The sequence below is a fragment of the Panthera onca genome, chromosome B4 (assembly GCF_046562875.1).
Source record: "Panthera onca isolate mPanOnc1 chromosome B4, mPanOnc1 haplotype 2, whole genome shotgun sequence".
NCBI classification, from domain to species: domain Eukaryota; kingdom Metazoa; phylum Chordata; class Mammalia; order Carnivora; family Felidae; genus Panthera; species Panthera onca.
The window spans coordinates 12,565,385-12,587,619 of record NC_138345.1 but is presented as its reverse complement, the minus strand read 5'-3'; the positions used below and the strand labels follow the sequence as shown (position 1 = coordinate 12,587,619).

Genomic DNA, 22,235 nt, shown 5'->3' with positions numbered 1-22,235 from the left:
GTCGCCCACAGCCTCATGTTGCCCTGATCGTCCCTGAAGGGCGACGGATATTTGCCCTTCTTCCAGGCTCTCCCGCTCTCGCTAGACTTCACGGATGCGGCAGACAACCCTTAGGCTGGACTAAGCCATAGGGAGCCCGTCCACACTAGTCGGGAAAGGCATCACAGCTTAGAGAGCAAAGCCGTGGGGTTTAGAATCCCAGCCATGTCTCTGAATAGCACGGGAAGCTTCAGTTACTTCTCTGCCGCCTCAATTTCCCACCCATAAAGCGGAATTAACCATACCTACTGGATCCAGACTGTAAGCAAGAGCAGAAGTAAGAAGTCACATAATGCAACTAGCATGTAGTGAAAGGTACATCATAATGCTGAGTAATCGTGCAGTAATGCTTTCTGCTAATTTTCCCCAAGCGTGTAACCGGCTTGGACTTCTATTCCATGGGATTTCCCTATCGGGGGACAGGTGACGCAGACGGTTAGAATTACGCGCCCAGGGCCATAGAACAGAGCAGTAGCAGGGCCCTGACCTGGATTCTCTCAAGGGCCTGGCTTGCAAATGCTGGACAACACCCCCCCCCCCGGCCGAACCACCCCTACAGGGTATGCAGGGGCATCTATCTTTACTCCAAAATCACTGACCAGTGCAGGCGATGGCTCCTGCAAGACAGGGAACCATATCTCCATCCCCGTGGGTTTTCTGGGCTGCTGCCTGCAGAGAGATGATCTCCCAGAATGACGTGGCTAGGCACAGTCAGCCGGAATCATCTGTCTTCCTCCTCTGTGTAACACAGTGTCCTCCAAATAGTGTTTTGGGATTCTGTGGCTGGTGCCTTTTTTACAGTTATCCCACTGATAACTCCGTACCAGAGATCCAGGGTAGCTGGGAAACTGTCCACAGAGCCAGTGCACTTGGGCTATCTGTAAATTCCAGAGGAAGGAGGAGGGGGGCAGGGAGCTGAGTGGGTTCTCAGTCAGCATGGCGCGTGCCGGGTCCATGGTGTTTCAGAGCGGGGAGAGCTGGGGAAGGAGAAGCTGCATACCGTGGTCTCACAGATGGCCTGGGTCATCAGGAGGTACAGAGAAACGAGGGGTGGCAGATTCCTGCAGCTGTCAAGCCCCGAGAAGCCATTTAGTTGGCAAACAGCTGAACAGCTGCCTGACGGCGTTTCTGACTTTAACCAGTGTTTGTCTAAGCCTCGACTGTGTTCGCAGCTACAGCCCTACGTTGATTTTTATCTCGCCTTCGCCGCCCGGGGACCTTCTCTCCCCAAACTGGGAAGGAAATTGGCTCCTGTCGCCCCTGAGTTGCTTACCCCTGGATCCACAGGTTGACCTCACAGAATTCGAAACCCTGTGCTAGGAAACACGCCCAACCCAGCCGCTGATTGAGGGGGTGGGCAGGGAGAGAGAAGAGCAGACCCTGAAGGTCTCGCTCTGAAGGTCTGGTGAGGTGGGGGGGCCAGCCCGAACACGACGCTGCTGGAGACTTCGCTCAGGAGAAGGGCTCTGTCACACTCAAAGCGGAGGGGTTGTCTGGGAGCCAAGGAGAAAGGGGCATCTGCCCCTCTGAACAGGTGTCCAGGAACCACCGAAACGACTCTCCAGCCAAAGGAAGCCTCCTTGGAGCTAGCCAGTTCCTGTTTGGGGTGTTTAGAAAAGTGCTCTCTTGTCAAGTCAGGTAATCTTCACGTACACCAGATTTCGGAATACTAAAATGAAGAGAGACCCGTTGAAGATTCAGAGAGCGATCGGAAAGTCAATAAATTACCCCCACGTGGTAGTTAGTGAACATACAGAACACATGGCCCTCAGAAATGGCCTTTCTTTTTTTCCTAAAGAAAAAAAACAAAAAGTTGGCAAATAAGGCTTTAGATCAACTCTGGAATACCAAATTCATAATAAATAATGAAGGCCAACCAAGGAGGTCTTGAGGGTTCATCCCTCCTTCATTGCCTCCTGTCATGAAGCCCACGGGCCTGGGGTGAGAAAGGGGTGGGGAGAAAGAGGAGGAATGAGGCTCCTGGCGGTGTGGCCAGGTCATGGAGGCCGGGTCTTTTGGACTTGACTCCTCTGCAGGTGGGATGTGCTTTCCCTGTGACTCCCCAGGTTGGCTCTGTGCTTCAGCCGCCATGGCTGTCTGGGCACCAGAGTCCCTTCTCAGAGAGTCCCTTCGTGCCCCCCACCCTGTCAAAGAGGGGTTTGGCTGGCGGGTGTCTCCCAAGGCACAAGCCAGTCTCTTGCTGTTTTAGAGCTGAGATTTCAGGACATCGTGGCGTTCCCATCTCACTTCTGGTAGCTGCCTCATTGTTTCCCAGGGCTTCTCTGGGCCTTGGATTGCCTCATGGATTGTGTTAGCCAGGCCCAAATTCCAGAACTTTCCATCCTCCTTGGGAGCCCTCAACGCTGACCACTAATTCATGATAGGGAAGACGTGGGCATTCTATTGAGGTCAGCGCCTGCCCTCCCCTGTGAGGCCGTGTGCAGACAGGATCCAGGGGATGCAGAGGACGAGGAAGATGCGGGCATTCTGCCACAGCGTCCCCCCTGATCCCCAGCCAGCCGGCCTCTTCTTGTCCCCGGCTCTGTGTCCCTCTCCAGGGAGACACATGCTCACTGCTTCTTCCTCATCTGCCATGGTAGCATTTCTTGCAGGGAGCTGACCCCAAGTAAAGCTGTAGCCCAAAACACCTCACTCAGGCTGAGTTCAGAAATGCCACTTCAGGACAAATCCTTTCTCCAGGAGCTGTTGGCTCCTTGGAACTTCTCAGGACGTTGCTCAGGTTCGGAAGAAGGTTCTCCGTCAGCAGGGTGCTGACCGTTGACCTAGGGACCGTATGTAACACCGTCTTTGTGTTGCAATTCTAGTGAGGACCGAGTCATTGAGCACTACAAGAAACTGAACGGCCAGACCAGAGGTCAAGCAATTGTAAAGTAAGTGGCCTCTCCCAGTGCCCACGAGGCTGTGTTTGTGTGTGTTCATACAGCATGTGGCAGGGTTGTTCAGTTCTGTTCGCAAAGACACATAACTCCCCGGGGGGGGGGGGGGGGGGGGCGACGCGACGAGGGTTCAGTTTCAATTTTCAGGTAAATAATCACTCTGAGAGCTTTGTCACGCGCACACATAAATATGTCTCTGATTCCAGACCTGCCGAATAACGACCTGTGTGTGTGTGTGTGTGTGTGTGTGTGTGTTCTCTCTTCCCAGCTACATGAGCATCGTGGAGTCTCTCCCAACCTACGGGGTTCACTATTATGCAGTGAAAGTAAGTACCAAGCCTGCCCTAAAAAAAACCAGAAACACTTCTCAGTTTTCCCTTTTAATCTTACTGAAGATTTTGGGGGGTGGGGACGGATAGGCATGATAGAGGACTTGCTCGAGATGATTGTGTGCTGAGGAGGGTTGGGGCGCTGGAACATTCCCCCCACGTCGGAAGACTTGATGCAGTCACTTACCAAAACTCATGTTCTCTTATGCAAAGTGGGTATAATGAGTCCCTTCTTCCTTTGATTCTCAGAAGAATCCTGGGACGTCAGGACCGCAGAGCCTCTCAGTAGGACGATTCCCTCTGAAGGCAGTGAACTGTGGAGAACAAAAACCTTAAGCAGAATCAGCAATGTTTTTCTTGGTGGTCAAATGCCACACAGGCAATTTTGGAGGAGGAGGGCCGGCATTAGAGGCTGACAAATTAAGCTCATGGCTGTTTAAGAAGACAAGATGTGTCTTCTTAAATGTTGTGATGGCAAGTCCCATGGAACATGAACCCTGTGCTCAATTTTTCTTGATTTTACCGTAATGCTCCAGACTGGGATCCCTTCATTGAAATAATAGATAGTGACATGCCCGTGTGCCCTTATCTGTGATGAGACAGGATAATTTCCCTTCTTTAATTGACCCCAACATGGAAAGATTAAGTCCTTGCCCAAAGTCCAGCTGAAATGAAAACATTTCTGAATGCTAGACAGTTCAACCAGCCAACCTGAGATTCGCTTGCCCGTTTACCAGTTTCTCTCCCCGTGTTTCCATCCAGCTGTATTTTTAATTCCCTTGGACTAGAACGTACTCTCTGCTACATTTATCTTTGTGTCACTCATTGCGGCTCGCACAGCACTTTGTATGTTTCGTTGCCTGTATCTTCTGCTAAAGTGCAGCCTTCCAATGGCCAGGACAGTGTGTTGCATTCCTTTTTTTCATTCCTGGAGCCCTGTAAGTGCCTGGCACATAGTAGATACTCGGTAAATATTGACTAAATAAGTGTTTATTGAGAATTGAATTGGGTAGTTGCATGTCCCCCTTCCGTGATGGGAATGAATGTTGGAACTGTATTTGCGGAGCCCGGTTATGAGGCACACGCGGGAACCCCAGTCCTACCCAGCAGCTCAGCTGAGGTCTTTTTTTTAATGTTTATTTATGTTTGAGAGACACAGAGAGAGCACGGGGGAGGAGCAGAGAGAGAGGGGGACACAGAATCCGAAGCAGGCTCCAGGCTCCGAGCTGTCAGCACAGAGCCCGACGCGGGGCTCCCACTCACAAACTGTGAGATTATGATGTGGGCCCAAGTCAGATGCTTCACCGACTGTCAGCTCAGGATCTTTTAAAGCCTGAAATGGTTAAATTCTTCCTGATGTCCTACCAAAGCTCTCCCCACCGAGGGAAGCCTTAATCCCTCTTCTCCATCATTCATGGAACTCTTAGAACTGTCCCAGCCATTCCTGCCCAGAAGTTCTCAAGCCTGAGCTGTAAGTCTGTCATGAGGAGTATCCCCTGGCCTTTTTAGCGTCTCCTGTCCCACTCGAGGAAGGTGAATCCACTGTGGAGACCAGCTCTCTATGAGGTGGCACCTTGAGATGTGCCCATTGAAGTCAGCGGGCAGTCGGCTCCCCCAAGGGAAATTGGACACTTTATGATATGACCTGAGGCTCAAAATTCCCCGCGCTGGCTGCCAGCGTTCCACACACAGCCAGTGAGGGTTGTAGAGTCTACATCCCCTTCACCATCTGGTTACCATAAAGGAAATCTTGGGATCCAACAATAGTTGTTACAAGACGCATTTCATAGAAACTCCTCTCCATTGTGGGAATATTCTGTGGGGACGTGCAGCAAAGGGGCTGTGCCCAAGAATAGGGACAAGAAATCCCCTGAACTAGGCTCTCTCATCTGCTGTGTGTTCATAATTTGAGCTCACCTCCATCTCTCATACTGAAAATAGAGATTCTGAAATTCACCCCTCCGGCCCCCCCCCCGACGAAAGTCTGTTGGAAGACTGTCTGTTGGACAGACAGACATCTGTTGGAAGACAGATGTTAGACTGCCAAGAGAGATTGTCATGGCTAGAGTGGATGTCTCTGTGCAGGGACGTCATCCAGTCTTTTACTTGCGTAAACCCGTGTCCCATCTCTTCGTCAGCCCTGGAGTTTGACAGTAAGGGAGCCTGTGATACATATATGCTTTCTGCCTTACAATAAAACTTCAGGAACGTGCTTTTCTGCAGTTTGCGAGAGACCAGAAACAGACCTTGTGATTTCCAGAGTGCCGGAAGTGCTTGTGTGTTGGCCTCTTGGGACCTCCAGGCTGAAGCCAGGGCTCTCCTCCTCAGGTGGAGACAGAGCACACGTATCCACGCAAGCCCAAACGACTGTATTGAGCCCCGCAGTCGGTGGCCTCCCGATTTCACAGCTGCCGTATTCTCTGGTGTGGTGACACCCAAAGCTGTGGTGGCACTGAGTCCCCTCCTGAGTCGCTCTCAGAGACTGATGTAGGACACAGAGACACTTTCCAGGGACAGAGCTTTTTTTTATACCTTTAAAGGACTATCTTAGGAAATTACATACCCTGAAACTTCTAAAAATTCAAAACGTGTTTCTCTGCCCTTTTATCTTTGTGCTTACCTTCAAATAACTCGTGAGGATTTAAAAACCATGAAGCCAATTTCGAGTTGTCGAGACAATGGGGGTCCGCGGTTATTCGCACGTGCGGCAGTTAGGACAAATCTAGGGGAAGGCTGCTGGGGATGCCCTGTGTCAGCTCCTAGCTTTCGGGACCTTTAGTTAACAGCTCAGACCCCTCCTCCTTGGATGTAGGATCACACTTTACAATCTGGTGGCAAGGGATCTCTATTAAAGGAGTGAGCAGAGGGGCTTGGTGTTTCTGATTCGGTTCCCAGAAGGTCTGGGCCTTGATTTTGCTACTTTGTCCAAGATGGCACGAGTCACACAATCCAGCTGATCTCTTAAGGGGAGCAGGACTGCAGGGTGGCCCCCGCCCACCCTGCACTGCCATTGGTCTGCTGGAGGGCTGGGGGGTGGGCCCTGAGTAGAGCAGGACCAACCGTTTGCTTTGATTTCTTGGTCGTTAAAATTGGAGGAATCTTGGGGTGCCTGGATGGCTCAGTCGGTTGAGCATCCGACTTCGGCTCAGGTCATGATCTCACGGTCCGTGGGTTTGAGCCCCATTTCAGGCTCTGTGCTGACAGCTCAGAGCCTGGAGCCCCCTTCGGATTCTGTGTCTCCTTCTCTCTCTGCCCCCACTCCCCACTGTCTCTCTCTTTCACTCTCTCTCTCTCTCAAAAATAAACATTAATTTTTTTTTTTTAATTGGAGGAATCTTAAATGCGTGCTACTGAGTGCAAGAAACCAAGTCGAAGGCTGCATACTGTATGATTCCAACTAGATGACATTCTGGAAGAGGCAAAACTGGCTTCCAGAACCTGGGCGGGGGGAGAAGAAGGGGTGAAGAGGCAGTACAGAGGATTTTTGGGGCAGTGAGGCTACCACTCTGTATATTATCATCATGGTAGATACACATCATTAGGCATTCGTCCAAACTCACAGAGTTCACCACCAAGAATGAACTCTAATGTAAACTCTGGACTTTGGGTAACCATGATGTATCCGTGTAGGTTCGTCAAGGTGTAATGAATGTTCCCCTCCGGTGGGGGAGGTTGATAGTGGGGGAGGTTCTGCATGTGGGGGGGTGGGAGGGTATGGGGAACCTCTGTACTTACCTCTCCATTTTGCTGTGAACCTCAAATTTCTCTAAAAACAATTAAATCTTAAAAAAAAAAAAAAGTTTTTTAGAGGAGTCCCCTTCTGTGGTGTTCATGGTCCCTTCTAGCTGTGACAGTCCATGACCGTTTCTCTGCTCAGAAGGTCGTTTTATGAGAATGCTCAGCATCTCTCGGATTCTCTTGAAACCCAAAGCCTTACAAGAAGGACAAAGAACAAGCCTTCGCTACCTACTCATAAAGGGGGAAGCACCGCAGCGTGCTGCTGGCTGGGAACAGAGCTGGGTCCCCACCCCAGGGCATTCTCCAGGGCACTGGTTCACATAACTGAGCACAGTCTGATGAGGGGGCACATCTGTTAAGTGAAAAGTAGGAGGTGGGCTCCATCCATCTCAAGGGATTTACGTTTTCCTTTGTCATCGGACGAGCCCGGAGGCCTTCTCTCCGTCCCTGTGTGTGTTCTCTGGCCCTGTATTTACCCATACTCCTTTCGATGTCCTAGGACAAGCAGGGGATACCGTGGTGGCTGGGACTGAGCTACAAAGGAATCTTCCAGTATGACTACCACGATAAAGTGAAGCCGAGGAAGGTAAGCATGGTCTCCTCTGTGGGTGTCCGGCTCTCAGAAGTGAGTAAAAATATTACACGATGCAGTCTCAGGGCCTCCAGGTTTACCAATCCCCAGCTAATTGGAGTGTATACAAATTACTCCACAGTAATCCAGTCTGAGTTCCCGGGTAAATATTTTTTTTCCCGGTCACTAGGGAAACCTGAGCTGTTATAATTATTTAAGGTAAGGAGACTGGCCCAGCTCTCCCAAAGCAGATTGGCAAAAGGGCTTTGAAGGACTGTCCTATTTGTTAATTTCCTAGTGGGGGGGGGGGCGGGGGCTTCGTGTACTTGGGAAAGGGAGAGAACATCTCTCTTTAATGTTAAGGCCAATCGGAGCTTTTACAAAGCTGCTTTATGTGTTTCTTTGTGTTTTTTGTTTTGTTTTGTTTGTTTTAAACATTTTAATGTTTATTTTTGAGAAAGAAAGAAAGAGCATGAGCAGGGGAGGGGCAGAGAGAGAGGGAGACACAGAATGTGAAGCAGGCTCCAGGCTCTGAGCTGTCAGCACAGAGCCTGACACAGGGCTCAAGCTCACGAGCCGTGGGATCATGACCTGAGCCGAAGTCGGACACTTAACCGACTGAGCCACCCAGACGCCCCTTGTTTTGTTTTGTTTTGTTTTTTGTTTTGTTTTGTTTTGGATGCTGGGGAGCTAAAAGAAGAAATTGTAAGTCAAAACAGGGTGAAAAATAAAGAAGAGTTAGAGGCATTCCTGCAAATCCAGTAAATATTTTATGGCATATTAGAAGTGATCAGAAATCTGGAAAAAATAAGGTCATCTGCCAAAAAACAAGGGAAGCAGGACAGGGTCTGCAGAGTCATTGTAAATACAAAACAGAGTGTTTGAAAGGGGCACAGTGCTTGAATTTTCTGTTTTCATTTACACACATTTTTCAGACCAGAACAAATTGAAAAATTATAATGGAAAAATATCTCTGGGCCAGAGCTGTCATTCAGATCCTCTGGCAGAGGATAATGGAGAGACGGTTTGCAGTTCAAACCCCGAAATACATATTAAAAGTCTATCAAAACCACACTTGCTTTAGGAGGGAGAAAGCAGTATTCGTCCATTATGTCATTCCAGATTGCTTTCCAAGCTTCTTTATCCACGAATAGGACTGAAATCCATACTGTGTATCCAAGCTTATCATAGACTATCCGCTGAACATCTGCCCTTAGCCAGCTTCTTTATTAAAATGATAGGGAAAAAAAAAAAATGGCCCCATGCTGGGGAGGATTTTCACTCAATTGATCAGTAAATCAGTCAAGTTCAAAGAAAAGATCGAGAGCCAGTGAGGGGGGACTTCTCCCTCGGGGACAATTCAGTAGGAACCTGCCTGTCCAGGGGCACACTGTTTCGTGGCTAAATCCAAAACCTCTTGGGTTTCTCCTTAAACCCTGCAAGGCATGAATTAGACCCCGAGTTATTTTTACTCTGTGTTTTCCTCGGTCACGGGGTCTATGCTTCTTCCACACTGTCTGTTTCTTCCTGTTTTCCCTCTGCCCCTTTTCCACATGGCCTTTTGTAAGCTTCTTTGTTTTTTTTTTCTTCTTGCATTCACTTTTCCCTCCCTCTCTCTTTTGACATCCCTCGTCCTCTCCTTTCAACCTGCCTGGCCTTTTTTTCCTGCTCACAAGAGCCATGAACCCTCCTAGATCCTTGGACAAACCCTGGTCACGATCCCTCGGGCCTTTGATCACCCACACTGGTGGAAGATTCAAGCCAATGTGCACCGCAGAGAGTGACCAGGGTTTGTCAAAATGCAGCAGTTGAATTCTCCTTTCCCTGTGCGCATCGGAAAGACAGGCTCACAAGCATTCATCGGCGTTCAGGTTTTAATTTATTAATATGCTTACGCCTGCTTTATTTCTCTAATTGAGATACTCATGAAGATTGCGGAATTAATGGGATAGCACTTGACAGATCGGGGCACCGTGTCCCTGGTGCACCCACCATGTCCCAGACGCTCCGTAAATTGTAACTATCCCTGTCGGACTGTGCAGCAGGCTTCAGGATCAGGAGAAGTACATGCCACGGGGGCGGGGGGGGGGGGGGCGGGGGGGGGGAGGGCGGGCGGTGATCAGCCATTGAATGAGAGAATTTACTCTCATGTGTTATGCAGGTCAGCCAAAGAAAAATGTTAAAGGGTCGGTAAATTTATTCAGGGTATTGGCTGTACTCAGACTGAGTTGTTATGGGAAACGACTGATGCTTCCGTGGCCTCTGAGGACAGAGTTGGGATTCTTGAGTCTCCTGCTAATTGAAGGGCAAGCCAAGCCATCGGAGTCCCCGTGCACCATTCATTCGCTCAGAAAAACGTTTGTTGCGTACTTGCTCTGTGCCCAGCAGAGGGGACGGTGCTGAGGTTTGTCATGCGTCCAAGGCCTGGCCGGGCCCCTCTGGGAGCAAGGCGGGTGATAATTGCGCCGTTGGTGTTCCCAAGTGCTCGAAGAGAGGGTCAGTGAGGGCATTAAAGGAGTCAGGCCGTATAGGAGTCTCGCTGTCTTAGAATCATCGCTCTGGTAGCGTGTGCACGAGGGGCTGGAGAAAATCAGGACCGGAGTCGCAAACCGGGGCATCCTCGCAGGAGCCTGGGCCAGAGCTGGCGGGGGGGCTCAGGCTTGGCTTCAGTCATAGGGGTGGAGAGGGGGACACAGAAGAGATAGTGAGAAGGTAGGTGGGACTGACCAGTTGTAGGAGGCGCGAGGGTGGCGGTCGGAACAGGGGAATCCGAGATGGGCCCCAGCCAGAGTGGGGCGTGTGAGAGGACGTAAGGAGGGCAGTGTGGGACGTGCAGAGTTGGAGGCGTGATGGCACATCTGGGGTGCTGCTGGGGGTTCGGTTGGAGCTCCAGAGTGTCAGGAATTTCCCAAGCATAACTGACCCACAGACTGAACGGGCAGAGGAAAGGGACAGACCCTTGGCACGCTGTGAGCAGACCTCCGTTCCCCAACCATGCGTGACCTTCCCTGTGAGACGGAGGTGGGACCCGAACCTTACGTGATTTGGGGAGCCCTCTCTAAGATGTTAATGTGCAGTCTGAACGTGAAATAAGAACGGGCCTCTGCAAGGCCCGTTGACAGGAAGAGAGGCCCGCGTTTCGTTAGCCTGACAAGCGTCCGTATCTGCAAAGACGTGGGGTGAGGTCTGCAGGGAAACCTGACCCAAGCCGGAGCCGTGGTTGGGGCCCGGCAGCAGGGGCAGGCATCAAGTGCCCAGAGTCTGTCTCCAGGGCTCCAGGCCCGTGATTCTTGGTCTCAGTCAAATACTGGAAACTGACACGAAACTGTCTGAACATGCATGGGCCACAGTCACCCTGTTGCACTGCCCCCCGCCTCTGACCCTCCCGTTGCCCATCTAGAAGGCCTCGCAGACCGGTCCTACATGCAGCTGGAGTTGAGGACCAGCACGGCCATCTGGGCTTCCTTTCCGAGCTTGGGGACGGTCGGCCCGGCCCCGCAGGTGTATCTGGCAGTGAGGCAGTGAGCTGCGGTGCCCCGAGGCACAGGTGCCAGGCTGGGCCAGCTCCCCTGCTCCCCTGCTGCCTTTCCCCTGGAGGGCCTGGAGGCATCCTGGGCTCTGCATCAGCACAGCCAGCGGCGCTCAGCAGCCGTCCTGCGAGAATCCACTCAAGCGTTTCCGTATGATCCACCAAAAAAAAAAAAATTAAAAGGCCGGGAGCCCTAGCTGATTGCTGCCCAGAAATGGGCAGGACCCTAGCTTGTTCCAGGGTGTGCCTGGTTGGGTGCACTTTGCCATTCTGGTTGGCACTCTGAAGCCCCAGTGGCTTTGGGGGATGTGAAGCACGGGTTACCTCCCAGGTGGAGTAGAGAGAACGTTTTGGTCCTTGCCTAGTCACACGCTCCTACCTGCTCCCCGCACTTTCTAAACAGATGGGCTCCAGCTTGCAGAAGAAGCTGCTGCTGTTTGTCAGAAGAAAACCAGCTTCTTTGTCCTCCGGGCACACGTGTCGGGAAGAGGTAGACACGTGGGGACACCCGAAAACCGTGTTTTGGCTTTTGTCTACGTTCAGAAGCTCAAGGCCAACTTCAGAAATGTTTTAGAACTACATGTGCAGAAAAATAGCACGCACTCCCCCAAAAAAGCTCAAAAAAATCAAAATGGAACTAAATCAAAATAGAAATTTATAATTCATTCATGTGCCCCAGAACATGGACCTTTGCTTGCATATATGAGTTTGTTTTTTTTTAATTTTTTTTTTAACGTTTATTTATTTTTGAGACAGAGAGAGACAAAGCATGAACGGGGGAGGGGCAGAGAGAGAGGGAGACACAGAATCGGAAGCAGGCTCCAGGCTCTGAGCCATCAGCCCAGAGCCCGACACGGGGCTCGAACTCACAGACCGCGAGATCGTGACCTGAGCCGAAGTTGGACGCGTCACCGACTGAGCCACCCAGGCGCCCCATTTTTTTAATGTTTATTTTTGAAAAAGAGAGCATGAGTAGGGAAGGCAGAGAGAAAGAGGGAGGCAGAGAATCCCAGGCAGGTTCTGCAGTGTCAGCACAGAGCCCAGTGCAGGGCTTGAACCCACACACCTTGAGATCGTGACCTGAGCCAAAATCATGAGTCAGACATTTAACAGTCTGAGCCACTCAGGCGCCCCTGTTATAAGCTCTTAAATATCCTGCCACCAGCTCTCATCAAATCCTTCTGTTCCTCCCGTTCACCCACTGACGAGTTCCCTCTCACCCTGGGACTGCCTCCCCACTCCTGAACCCCGAGATGTTTTTACTAAAATACCGTGTCACACTTTGCAACCTCCCTCTCGGCTCCCTCAGCTCACCTGTCTTGCTTCCACCGCTGTGGTTGGACAGCTTGTGCGCACAGTTGAGAACGTAGCCCGCGAGTTCGGGAGCAGCAGCGTCCACGCGTCTGACTTTGTGGGTTTGGCACTGGTGAGAAGAGGGGAAGGAGGGTCACGGCAGTCGGAAAATAAAATCTTGCAGCTGCCGAGAGGATGCTATCCCATTTTCTCCTAGCTACCACATCCCATGGTAGCGTGCGTGTGCTTTTGTGCGAGGGGAGCCCTGCCTGGCCTAAGTAAGAGGTTCTCGATTTCCGAAGTGGCCGTCCTGCCGGCCTCAGGGAATAATGCAACCTTGTCGGCTCGGCACTGGGGCACCCGGGGTGAATCTCGAGCTTCATCTTAGTTTGCGTTTATGGCCAAAGAGACGTGAGCTGAGTTCCAACGGCGCAGAGGGACTGTGGGTGGTGATGTGCCACGCCGCGGATCAGCTGCCCCGTGGCTTTCAGACACCTGCACCGGCACAGGCAAGAGGTTTTCCTCTTTCCTCCTTGGGAACGTTGGAATGAAAATTAAATGACAGATTTGAGGAGGCATTGGTTATGAACACTGGCAGAAGCAGCATCACGCCGGGCAGAGATGCTCAGGCTGGATGAAACCTGTCACGTAGGGTTCTGTCTTTTAGAGGAGGACCTTGCATTCCTTAGAGCAAAGCCGAGAAAGTCCGAAAGCTGGAGCTCTGGGACAACGTGTCCCTTCCCTGAAGCGTGAGGACCAGAGGTGTTGGGACGTGATCCCACGCTCAGGACTCTGCTCCCACCAGGGCCACACTGAGCCACTCAGGAACTGCCACACCGCTGCAGTTTGCACTCTGAAGACCTGTGGACGCTCTGGCCCCGTGGAAGCGTCAGAAGCCATCGTAAATTACAGGAGAAAAGGCTTTCCGAATGGGGCACCAAGAAGGTGCAAGTGATCCCTCCTGAGGGCTGAGGCTGTAAGCGTTAGGGGACAAAGAGTACGAAACACGTGACTCCAAAAACCTCCCTAGAAAGAGTCTGCAATATCTGTTAATCATCCTGTATGGCTGCAGCCCACTGGCCAGCCCCCATCTACTGAAATCCACCCCCCGGGGAGGAATGCCAGTGAGCTCCTTATTACATACTCAGCAGACAGCATTTACTTATTTATTTGATATGCAATTAGGGGCGCCTTTATGTACACTTAGGCGCACAATTAGGAGCACTGCAGGGTCCCCTCTGAGACATTAGGAGAAGGAACCAGAGTCAGTGGTCTGCCCCCTGTCCCCCTGGGCAGGCGTGTAGCTTCCTGTGGTTCCCGAGAGCATTTCGGAAGCAGGGGCTTTAGCTCAGGGAATTGATGCATTACTGTCACCTCCCCAGATTAGTAAAGATTTTTGATGATGAGACAGGAAGAGAAAATAATATTTACAGGAAATATTCCATTAACTATGAACTGCGTCCCAGCGGAGTCAGCCGGCTTCAATTATTCAGTACTAAGCACTCCATTAAGTGCCCTGCCGACTTACTGTTCCGCTTCTGTTTGGACGCACTTGACTCGTTGTCGGGCTGCTGAGCCCTCTGCCTTGGCAGGCCCTGGGTGGGCACCTCCCTCATTCCACTGTCAGGATCCCTCTTGGAAACCACACCCTGTGCACCGCCCCCGGGGCAGGGCAGGTGGAGGGAGAACCCCACTTGATGCACTGAGCGTTCTTAGCATTTTGCCGCCTTTGCTCTTTCACACCGTTGGGTCAGAGGGCCCCCGCCGGTTGCCCCCCTCCAGTCCACAGATCTCCCTCCATGCAGACCCAGAAGGGTGCAGGGGCTGTGGGTGACAGACGCCGGCCACGGGTCAGCAAGAGGGGCCTGCGAGGGGAAATGGGGGTGGGGGTGAGTTAGCATCTTTAAGTCCCCAAGAAAAAGGGGGAAAGAAAGCAATTACAGTGTAAGAAAGTTGAGATGCCCTTCCCAGAACATCCGTACGAGACGTCCTGTTCCCGAAGCACCATTACTGGGTGTGGCTGAATTCTCTGTCTGGAATGGGAATCCCAGGCTCTCCTCCTGTACAAGAATTGCAGTCACCAGAAAGCACCGCGCTTTAGAACGTCAGTAGAGGGTGTGAAGTCTGAAATCCTCCCCCAAAAATGGTCCCCCCTTGAGAAGTGCCTCTTGCGGGCCTGGCACTGCTCTGGGCCCTACACATGTCACAGCGAACCAAAGAGGCCTTGCTCTCACGGAGCTTACAGCCCAGCGGGGAAGAGGGTGAGGAGATGGTGTTAAGTCCATCTACAATATACGGCATCAGAGTATTCAGTTCTAGGAAGACAAGAAGTCAGAGCAAGGAAGAGTGGAGGAATGGATGGTCAGGAGTGGTCTCTCCAAGGAGGCGACGTTCCCTGTAGGAGGTGGCACATCAAACCCCTGGGAAGCAGGGGAGAATCCGCAGGAAGTACTTCCAGGATTAAGGCCAGTGGGGAAGGGGAAGGAGCACGCAGACAGGGGAGCTGAGCTAGGAGGCAGTGGGAGGAAGCTCTGTAGCTTGGGGAGGAGCCCTCAGAGGCCTCACCAGGGGACCGGGGGCGGAGGCTAAGCCCCAGCATCCACCAATCACTAGATGTAAGTGACCCACAGAGAAGGGGTCCTGGACTTGGGCGAGGTGGCTCCCCACAGCGGAGGGCGATTCCGGGAGAGGGGGTAAGTTCTACAGTCCCAGAGGGAGAGGCCGCTCCGTATGGCACCGTGGCTTTTTTTGTTTTTAATATTTATTTTTGAGAGAGAGTGTGTATGAACGGGAGAGGGGCAGAGAGAGAGGAGAGAGCCAGAATCCCAAGCAGGCTCTGCACGGTCAGCACAGAGCCCGACAAGGGGCTCGAACTCATGAACTGCGAGATCATGACCTGAGCCGAAGTCGGACGCTTAACCCACTGAGCTCCAGGCACCCCAGCCCTGTAGCTTTTACGGCATGGTTCTCAGAGCGTGGCCGTGGACCAGCAGCATCCACATCACCTGGGGACATGATCAAAATGCACACTCCACGTCTCCACTGGAGACGTGGGGACTCAGACCCTCAGAGGCTGGGACTCGCGTTGTTTTCACAAGCCCTCAAGAGGTTCGGATGCCGCACGTGGTTTGCAGACTACTGCTCTACAGACAGGTCACAGGGAACTTTCTTTGTGATTCTACCTCGTGGTTAGTTGTGAAGATAGTCTCGTCAGAGTTAAAGTCAAACTCCGCCCTGGGGCAGCTCTACTTAAAAAAAAAAAAAAAAAAAAAAATCTTTGTAAGCCAGTGGTCCACAGCAAATCTCAAAATCTCCACCAACAAAGAATGTGGATGCTATTAATTCACTCACGCCCAGCATTTTCAGGGAAGTTGTGTGGCCACCCATTCGCCGTGTGCCTCTCTTTTTATGTCCGTGAGATGGAGACTTGGAACCAGGAGCCCTCGTCTGATTTTCTCCATCTTGAACGTTTCCATCTCAGAGTTTTATTTTCTGTCTCAAAACGCTGTTGCCCTTGACATAGCGAATATCGTTCGTCTCTTTTATGCTGAGCAGGAGAGCCAGAATTTCCGGGAAGAGAAAACAGTATCTCTTTGTTAAGAGGACGGATTTTTTTTTCTTGGTCGTTGGATCTGGGAACCCAAGGTCCTTCCGTTCCCACAAGTGCCGTGAAGGACGTTCTGGAACCTCGTCCTGAGTTATCCAAAACGCCAAGGACACCAATCTGTATCTTGTGGCATTCTTGTTAAAACTGTCCCCACAATATTCACGCTGCCGTCAGACTGTCACTTTTGAAGAAGAGGAGGTCTGGGAGCAGAAGATGAAAGCACTGTGCCATCCAGGTGGATAATCCTCAGACAGAAGCTGTCATGGGAGAGCAGTTTCTCTGCAGAGGGGCAGAAGGAGAGAAATGTAGTCATTCCTTTAGGAGACGCAGGTGCAAATCTCTCCTGGGGTGATCTGCTTGGAGGTACCTCTTGGAGGGGGGTGCACTTGGCCCCGAAGATCCCACCCGAAAGGTCCCTGGGGTACTGGTTTCAGGGATTAGCCTCCAGGCCTGGCCTAACCCTTTGGTGCCACGTTCCTGTGCCCACCTCCTACCCTTATCTGTAGTGGTAAGATATCTGGTCTGATGGTCATGACCCCTCAGTCCTAATTCCAGCACTGCACCACAAGTCATTTCCCTGGGCCTACGTTGCCTCAGCAGCAAGGCGGTTGATACAGACGATCAGGACTCTTGAGGTGGAGACAACCTAGAAACAGTTAAGGAGAGTGAAACAAGAGGCACCCTCATTGTAAAGCCCCAAAGGAGCAACTAATAAAAGGAGAAATGAAAAAGAACATTTGCTCAAAAAAGTGGTAGAGGGAGAAAATGTCCATTTAAAAAAAAATTTTTTTTTAATGTTTATTTATTTTTGAGAGAGAAAGAGACAGAGAGAGAAAGACACCGAACATGAGCAGGGGAGTGGCAGACAGAGGAGACCCAGAATCGGAAGCAGGATCCAGGCTCTGAGCTGTCAGCACAGAGCCTGACATGGGGCTTGAACCCACAAACTGCGAGATCATGACCTGAGCCAAAGTCTGACGCCCAGCGGACTGAGCCACCCAGGCGCCCCTAAAAAAATTTTTTCAATGTTTATTTTTGAGAGAGAGAGAGAGAGACAGAGACAGAGCACGAGCAGGGGAGGGGCAGAGAGAGAGAAGGAGACACAGAATCGGAAGCAGGCTCCAGGCTCGGAGCTGTCGGCACAGAGCCTAACCTGGGGCTTGAACCAACAAGCTGTGAGATCATGACCTGAGCCGAAGTCGGACGCTAAGCGGACTGAGCTACCGAGGCGCTGAAAGTGCCCATTTCTAAGCAGGTGAACCCCTAGCTGTCTTTGACTGTTGTCTGGTTTGGACAGAGCCTGAGGTGGACCTGATGAGATGAGCTGTTCTCCCTCCGTGACATGCCCATCCCTTTTGTGATGCGTGAGTTCTCCTAGGGCTCAGTTACTTCCCACAGCAGTGCCTGGTCTCAGGCGTCTTGTCCTCCTGAAGCGGTCGGGCACGTGTGACAGCACAAGGGAGGCCATATCAACCGCCAGGTTGATGGCATGGAGAGTAGGGTCAAACACAACCATTAGCAAATAACGCAAATAACGCAAATAAACGCCCAGCTAGACAGGCCAGAGTCCCCTTGAGGCTGACCGGCTTCTAAATAAGTCACAGATTCCCATTATTCAGGGAGCCCCACTGACCTTGGATGCAACTTGAAGAAACAAATTAAAACCAAACACTGTTGTCAGACCCCAGACCTCTGCAGAGGGACATCCGGTGACCCCACCCACCCCAAAAGGAGCCATGATCCAGTAGTGACTTGGGAACAGATTTGGTTTCTCTGGCTTCAAACCCAAAGACTTTGCTAGTCTAACAAGAATATTGACCACCTGGGTCCCAAAAGGCCGATCTCTGTTATCTCACACGGTTTTCTAAAAACGGGTCCTTCCCGGGGCGCCTGCCTGGCTCAGTCGGTTAAGAATTCAACTTCAGTTGGGGCACCTGGGTGGCTCGGTTGGTTAAGCATCCGACTTCGGCTCAGGTCATGATCTCATGGTCCGTGAGTTCGAGCCCCGCGTCGGGCTCTGTGCTGACAGCTCAGAGCCTGGAGCCTGTTTCGGATTCTGTGTCTCCCTCTCTCTCTGCCCCTCCCCTGTTCATGCTCTGTCTCTCTCTGTCTCAAAAATAAATAAACGTTAAAAAAAAAAAATTAAAAAAAAAAAAAAGAATTCGACTTCAGTTCAGGTCATGATCTCGTAGTTGACGAGTTTGAGCCCTGCATCGGGCTCTGTGCTGACAGCTCAGAGCCTGAAGCCTGCTTCAGATTCTGTGTCTTCCTCTGTCTCTGCCCCTCCCCAACTCACGTTCTGTCTCTCTCTCTGTTAAAAATAAATAGACATTAAAAAAATTTTAATAAAAATAATAAATAAATAAATAAATAAATAAATAAATAAATATGGGTTCCTTCCCTAGATAAAAACTGGGACAGTCCTGTAACTTGTCTGATCACTCCCAAGAAATAAATAAATACAAAGTCTCACGGTCACGTTGAATAGCAAAATTAACTCTATGAAGTAATTAGAGTCCTAATACCCAAAGCTCCAAACCTGACTTCAAGTTAAATCTTCTCCCCTCTCCCGCTCACCTGGCCATCCTGCTCCTCGTCGTCTTGATTTCTTGAGCAGGAAGGAGCCAGTCAGCAGTTTGGGGTTCCCCCAACTTGAGGGGGCTCCCGTCAAGTTCTCCCGGCGACCCTAGTGAGCACGGTCTCCAGTAAGTTTGCTGCAGGCACCCTCCACTTCCCTCCCCAGGTAGGGGGGAGGCTCACCACACCTCTCTCTCCCCCTAAATTCCTCCCTCAGTTTCCACCTTGCCAGACATTTTATACCCCAATTGAGGGTGAGGGGTTTGGGGGTTATCTCAACTATGAGGCTTAAAAATTTTTTAATTGTTTTAACTGCGATAAAATACACACAGAATTTACCACCGGAACCATTCGTACGTGTCCAGTTTGTTGGTATTAAGTATATCCACATGGTTGTACAGCCAATCTCCAGAACTTTTTCACACCTGAAACTCTGTCCCCCCCCCCCAAACAACCACCTGCACGTGCACACGCTCCCCCCTCACCCCCAGCCCCTGGGACCCAGGGTTCTGCTTCGTGTTTCTGTGAGTTGGACGGCTCTGGGAACTTCGTGGAAGTAGAATCATCGAATATTTGTATTTCTGTGACCATGGGGTTTTAGTATCAAAACCAGGACGCTTCAGACAGTGGAAGACGGCCCTCGTGAGCAGTCACACCATGACATCAGACCGACCAGGTCTGTCGCAGCAAAGCAAGGCATGTGCTGGCCCGTCGAGTCTGTTCTTTACCCGTTTTTTGGCCTCTATTCCTGGGTGGTCTGCTTACTACCCATTGGTCTCAGCCAATGTTTCCACTTTCATATTCTGTACACGGTTCTGCCCACAGAGCACAGTTCATCACAAACTTGTGTTGAGCCAAGTTGGGGAGACTCCAGAGAGCCCTGACCAGTGAAATCCTGGACCATTTAACCACCCAGTTCTTTCCAGCATCACCAGCAGGTGTTTCTGACGGCTACATGAGGCTTTACGAGTCTCCTCACCAATTCCTGTAATCGTTCTAGGAAGTATTTCCTGCCATCAGATGTGGCCCATGGACTCCCCCCAGACGACAGCAGACTTAGCCTCCTTGTGCTGAATGTTCCTGTTTCGGCCTTTTATTAGGAGGGCAAAGAGCCAAAGGGGCTGTGGATGCCCATCTCTCCAGGCCTCTTGTTCGCCTGGAAACCAAAACCCAGCCCTTCGCGGTGATAGGCATTAGGGGCCCCAGCTGAGAGAATTGCCCCTACCTGCGTGCACACATGTAGATCTTTAAGTACAGCCTTGACTTTATGCTTGCAGCTGTGGGGTGTGAAAACCCATAAAAAAAACAGATCACTAACCAGATTTCTCACCAGCCTGCTCCGGGAAAGACTACAGGTCACCCAGCAGCGGAGGAGAACATTCCCCCGGAGATGCCTCCACCCAGAGCTGTCAGGCAAGGGGAGATCAGGTATCATCCTTAGAGGCCAACACAGCAGATCCGAGGGGAGGGGCCTGGTCAGAGGACCTTCCAACGGGTGAGGGATGCATTATAGGGTGAAGGAACACCACTAGGGGGGTGTGTTGAGGGGGCTTTTATCCTGGATTCCTGGCTCCTTTCAAGCAGTGGCTCCTTTCAAGTAGTTAGTTGTAACTAAAGAGCGTCTTGTGATTCACGGTTAACCCAGGCCAAGATTTGCTAGTCAGGAGCACGGGCGAACCCCCGGGGAGCTCTCGGTGGCTGCCCATCTCTTCCCCCAAGCCCTGGGCACCCTCAGCCTGCTTTCGGTCTCTGGATTTGCCTCTTCCAGACATTTCATGTGAGTAGAATCCTAGAATCTGTGTTCTTGGAGTCTGGCTTCATCCACTTAGAAGGTTGGCCAAGGCCATTCCTGTTGTCGCCTGAATCGGGACTTTGTTCCTCTTTGGCTGAAGACTATCCCATTGTCTTCTGAGGCTTCCTTCAACATTTCCTGCATTCATTTAGCAAACCCACACCCACAAGTGGTGCCTTTGGGTCTTTGCATCTGCTCTATTCCCTCATAAGGCGTATGGCTTTGCCCCCAGTTTCCTCCTGAAAAGACTCAGCTGTCCCTTCAGCGATGCTTTCCCCAACCACCTTATCGACGGTGGCAACCCATGTCCTATCTTCTGTTTGTCCTTGGAACCTGTTTTCCTTTGACTTCCTAACTGCATGGTTTTCTTAGGTAGTTGCCTGCCCGCCCCCAGTCCCACAAAAATGTATGGATTCTCTTATATACCTACGTACCTAGATCTGCTGCTTAGCACAGTGCCTGACACACAGTAGATACTCCATAAGTAGCTGCGACATGAATAAAAACAGCTGAATATTATAGCTTGTGTGGCACCACCAGTTGTGAGGCTGTCTCCACGTGGACGTGTGCAGTGGCCACAAGGATAAGTACGTCGCTCCTGTAAGGAAGGGTTTGAGCGTTCCGGTGAGAGTGAGCCCTTTATAAGCAAGGGGAAGGGAGGCAGGAGGCCCCGGCGCTTTTCACAGCGCAGGTTTGTTGTTGGGAAGATGAAAAGCATAAAAAGTTCTTTCCATCTGGACCGTCCCTTGATTTTTTTATTTTTATTTTTATTTTTATTTTTATTTTTATTTTTATCTCTTGGACCAAAAAGAGCCACAAAGCTAACAGTCACTGGACATCAGGAGTGCCGTCGCTGGGGTGCTGCGGGCCGTGGTACAGCACTGGCTAGTCTGGACACCTTTTCTTTCTCCGAAGCAGGAAGCGTTAGGCTGGGAAACCCTGCTTGTCGGCTCTAGTCACCGTGTTTTTGTCTTGGGAAACCTATCAGGTGGTTTGTGCTGAGCCAGGCACAAATGAGGGAGCTCGGGGAGATTTTGTCTTTGTGAACGAGCATGATTCTAAGGGGAAACCCAGGTTAGCCTCACCTTCCTGAAACTGTGAGCCTGTGGAACACCCGATGCCGGCACAGCCGGAAAGAACCGCGTGGCGAGGCCCTCACCCCCAGCTCCCTGGGGCTCCGTGTGAGCCCTGCCCCGCGTGAAGCCTCCCGAAGAGCCTGAAGCCAGTTGAGGCACTTTGTAGGCAGAAGGACCTGTGGGAGTCCCTCCAGGTCTGGAGAATTCCAGCTTGGGACCATAGACTTCCCCCCACCCCCAACCCCGTTCCCTGTGGGATAGAGTTTAGTTCAGACCATGGCTGCCAGAAGGCTGTGGTTCCTGGGCTGTGGCTCTTGGGCTGGCCCCCAGTACCACTTCCCTGTTGCCATATCCCTTGCAGCTGAGAGATTTACTCGTTAACCCCCGCCGGGGTTCTTCATGATGTGGACGTTGACTGAATTTTGTGCGGTGGATAAGCATTCAGATACCAGCTCCCATCATTGATCACCTGTGTGACTTCAAGAAAGTGACTTAACCTCTCTGAACCTTGCTGCCATAATGCCTACTTCCTAAGCTCTTTTCTCAGCAGATCATTGTTGAGTGCCTAGTACCCCCTGGGAATTGCTGTAGGTGCCAGGAAAGTAACTTCAGGAGGTTCCTACTCTGGTAGGGAGGACCTTTAAGCGAAAAAAAAAAACAGTTGAAGTACAGGATGGTCATTGCCTTGGCAGAAGTACATATGTGGATGTCCGGGGGAACTAGCCCAGGCTGGGGGTGGGGAGAGCTCTGGGAAGAAAGCCTGGATTACAGCAGGCTGCTGAGTCCA

General features: G+C 51.3%; 1 protein-coding gene across 13 annotated transcripts in view; it reads left to right on the top strand.

Annotated features, from left to right (window-relative positions):
- The window catches only part of FRMD4A (FERM domain containing 4A), a 608,405-nt gene that overhangs the window by 513,520 nt on the left and 72,650 nt on the right, over window positions 1-22,235 (top strand). For all 13 annotated transcript variants that reach the window (XM_060659574.2, XM_060659575.3, XM_060659579.3 and 10 more), the window contains 3 exons: window positions 2,865-2,930; window positions 3,205-3,262; window positions 7,503-7,589. In XM_060659574.2, the coding sequence (XP_060515557.1) occupies window positions 2,865-2,930; window positions 3,205-3,262; window positions 7,503-7,589 (211 nt within the window). The remainder of the gene's footprint in view (window positions 1-2,864; window positions 2,931-3,204; window positions 3,263-7,502; window positions 7,590-22,235) is intronic.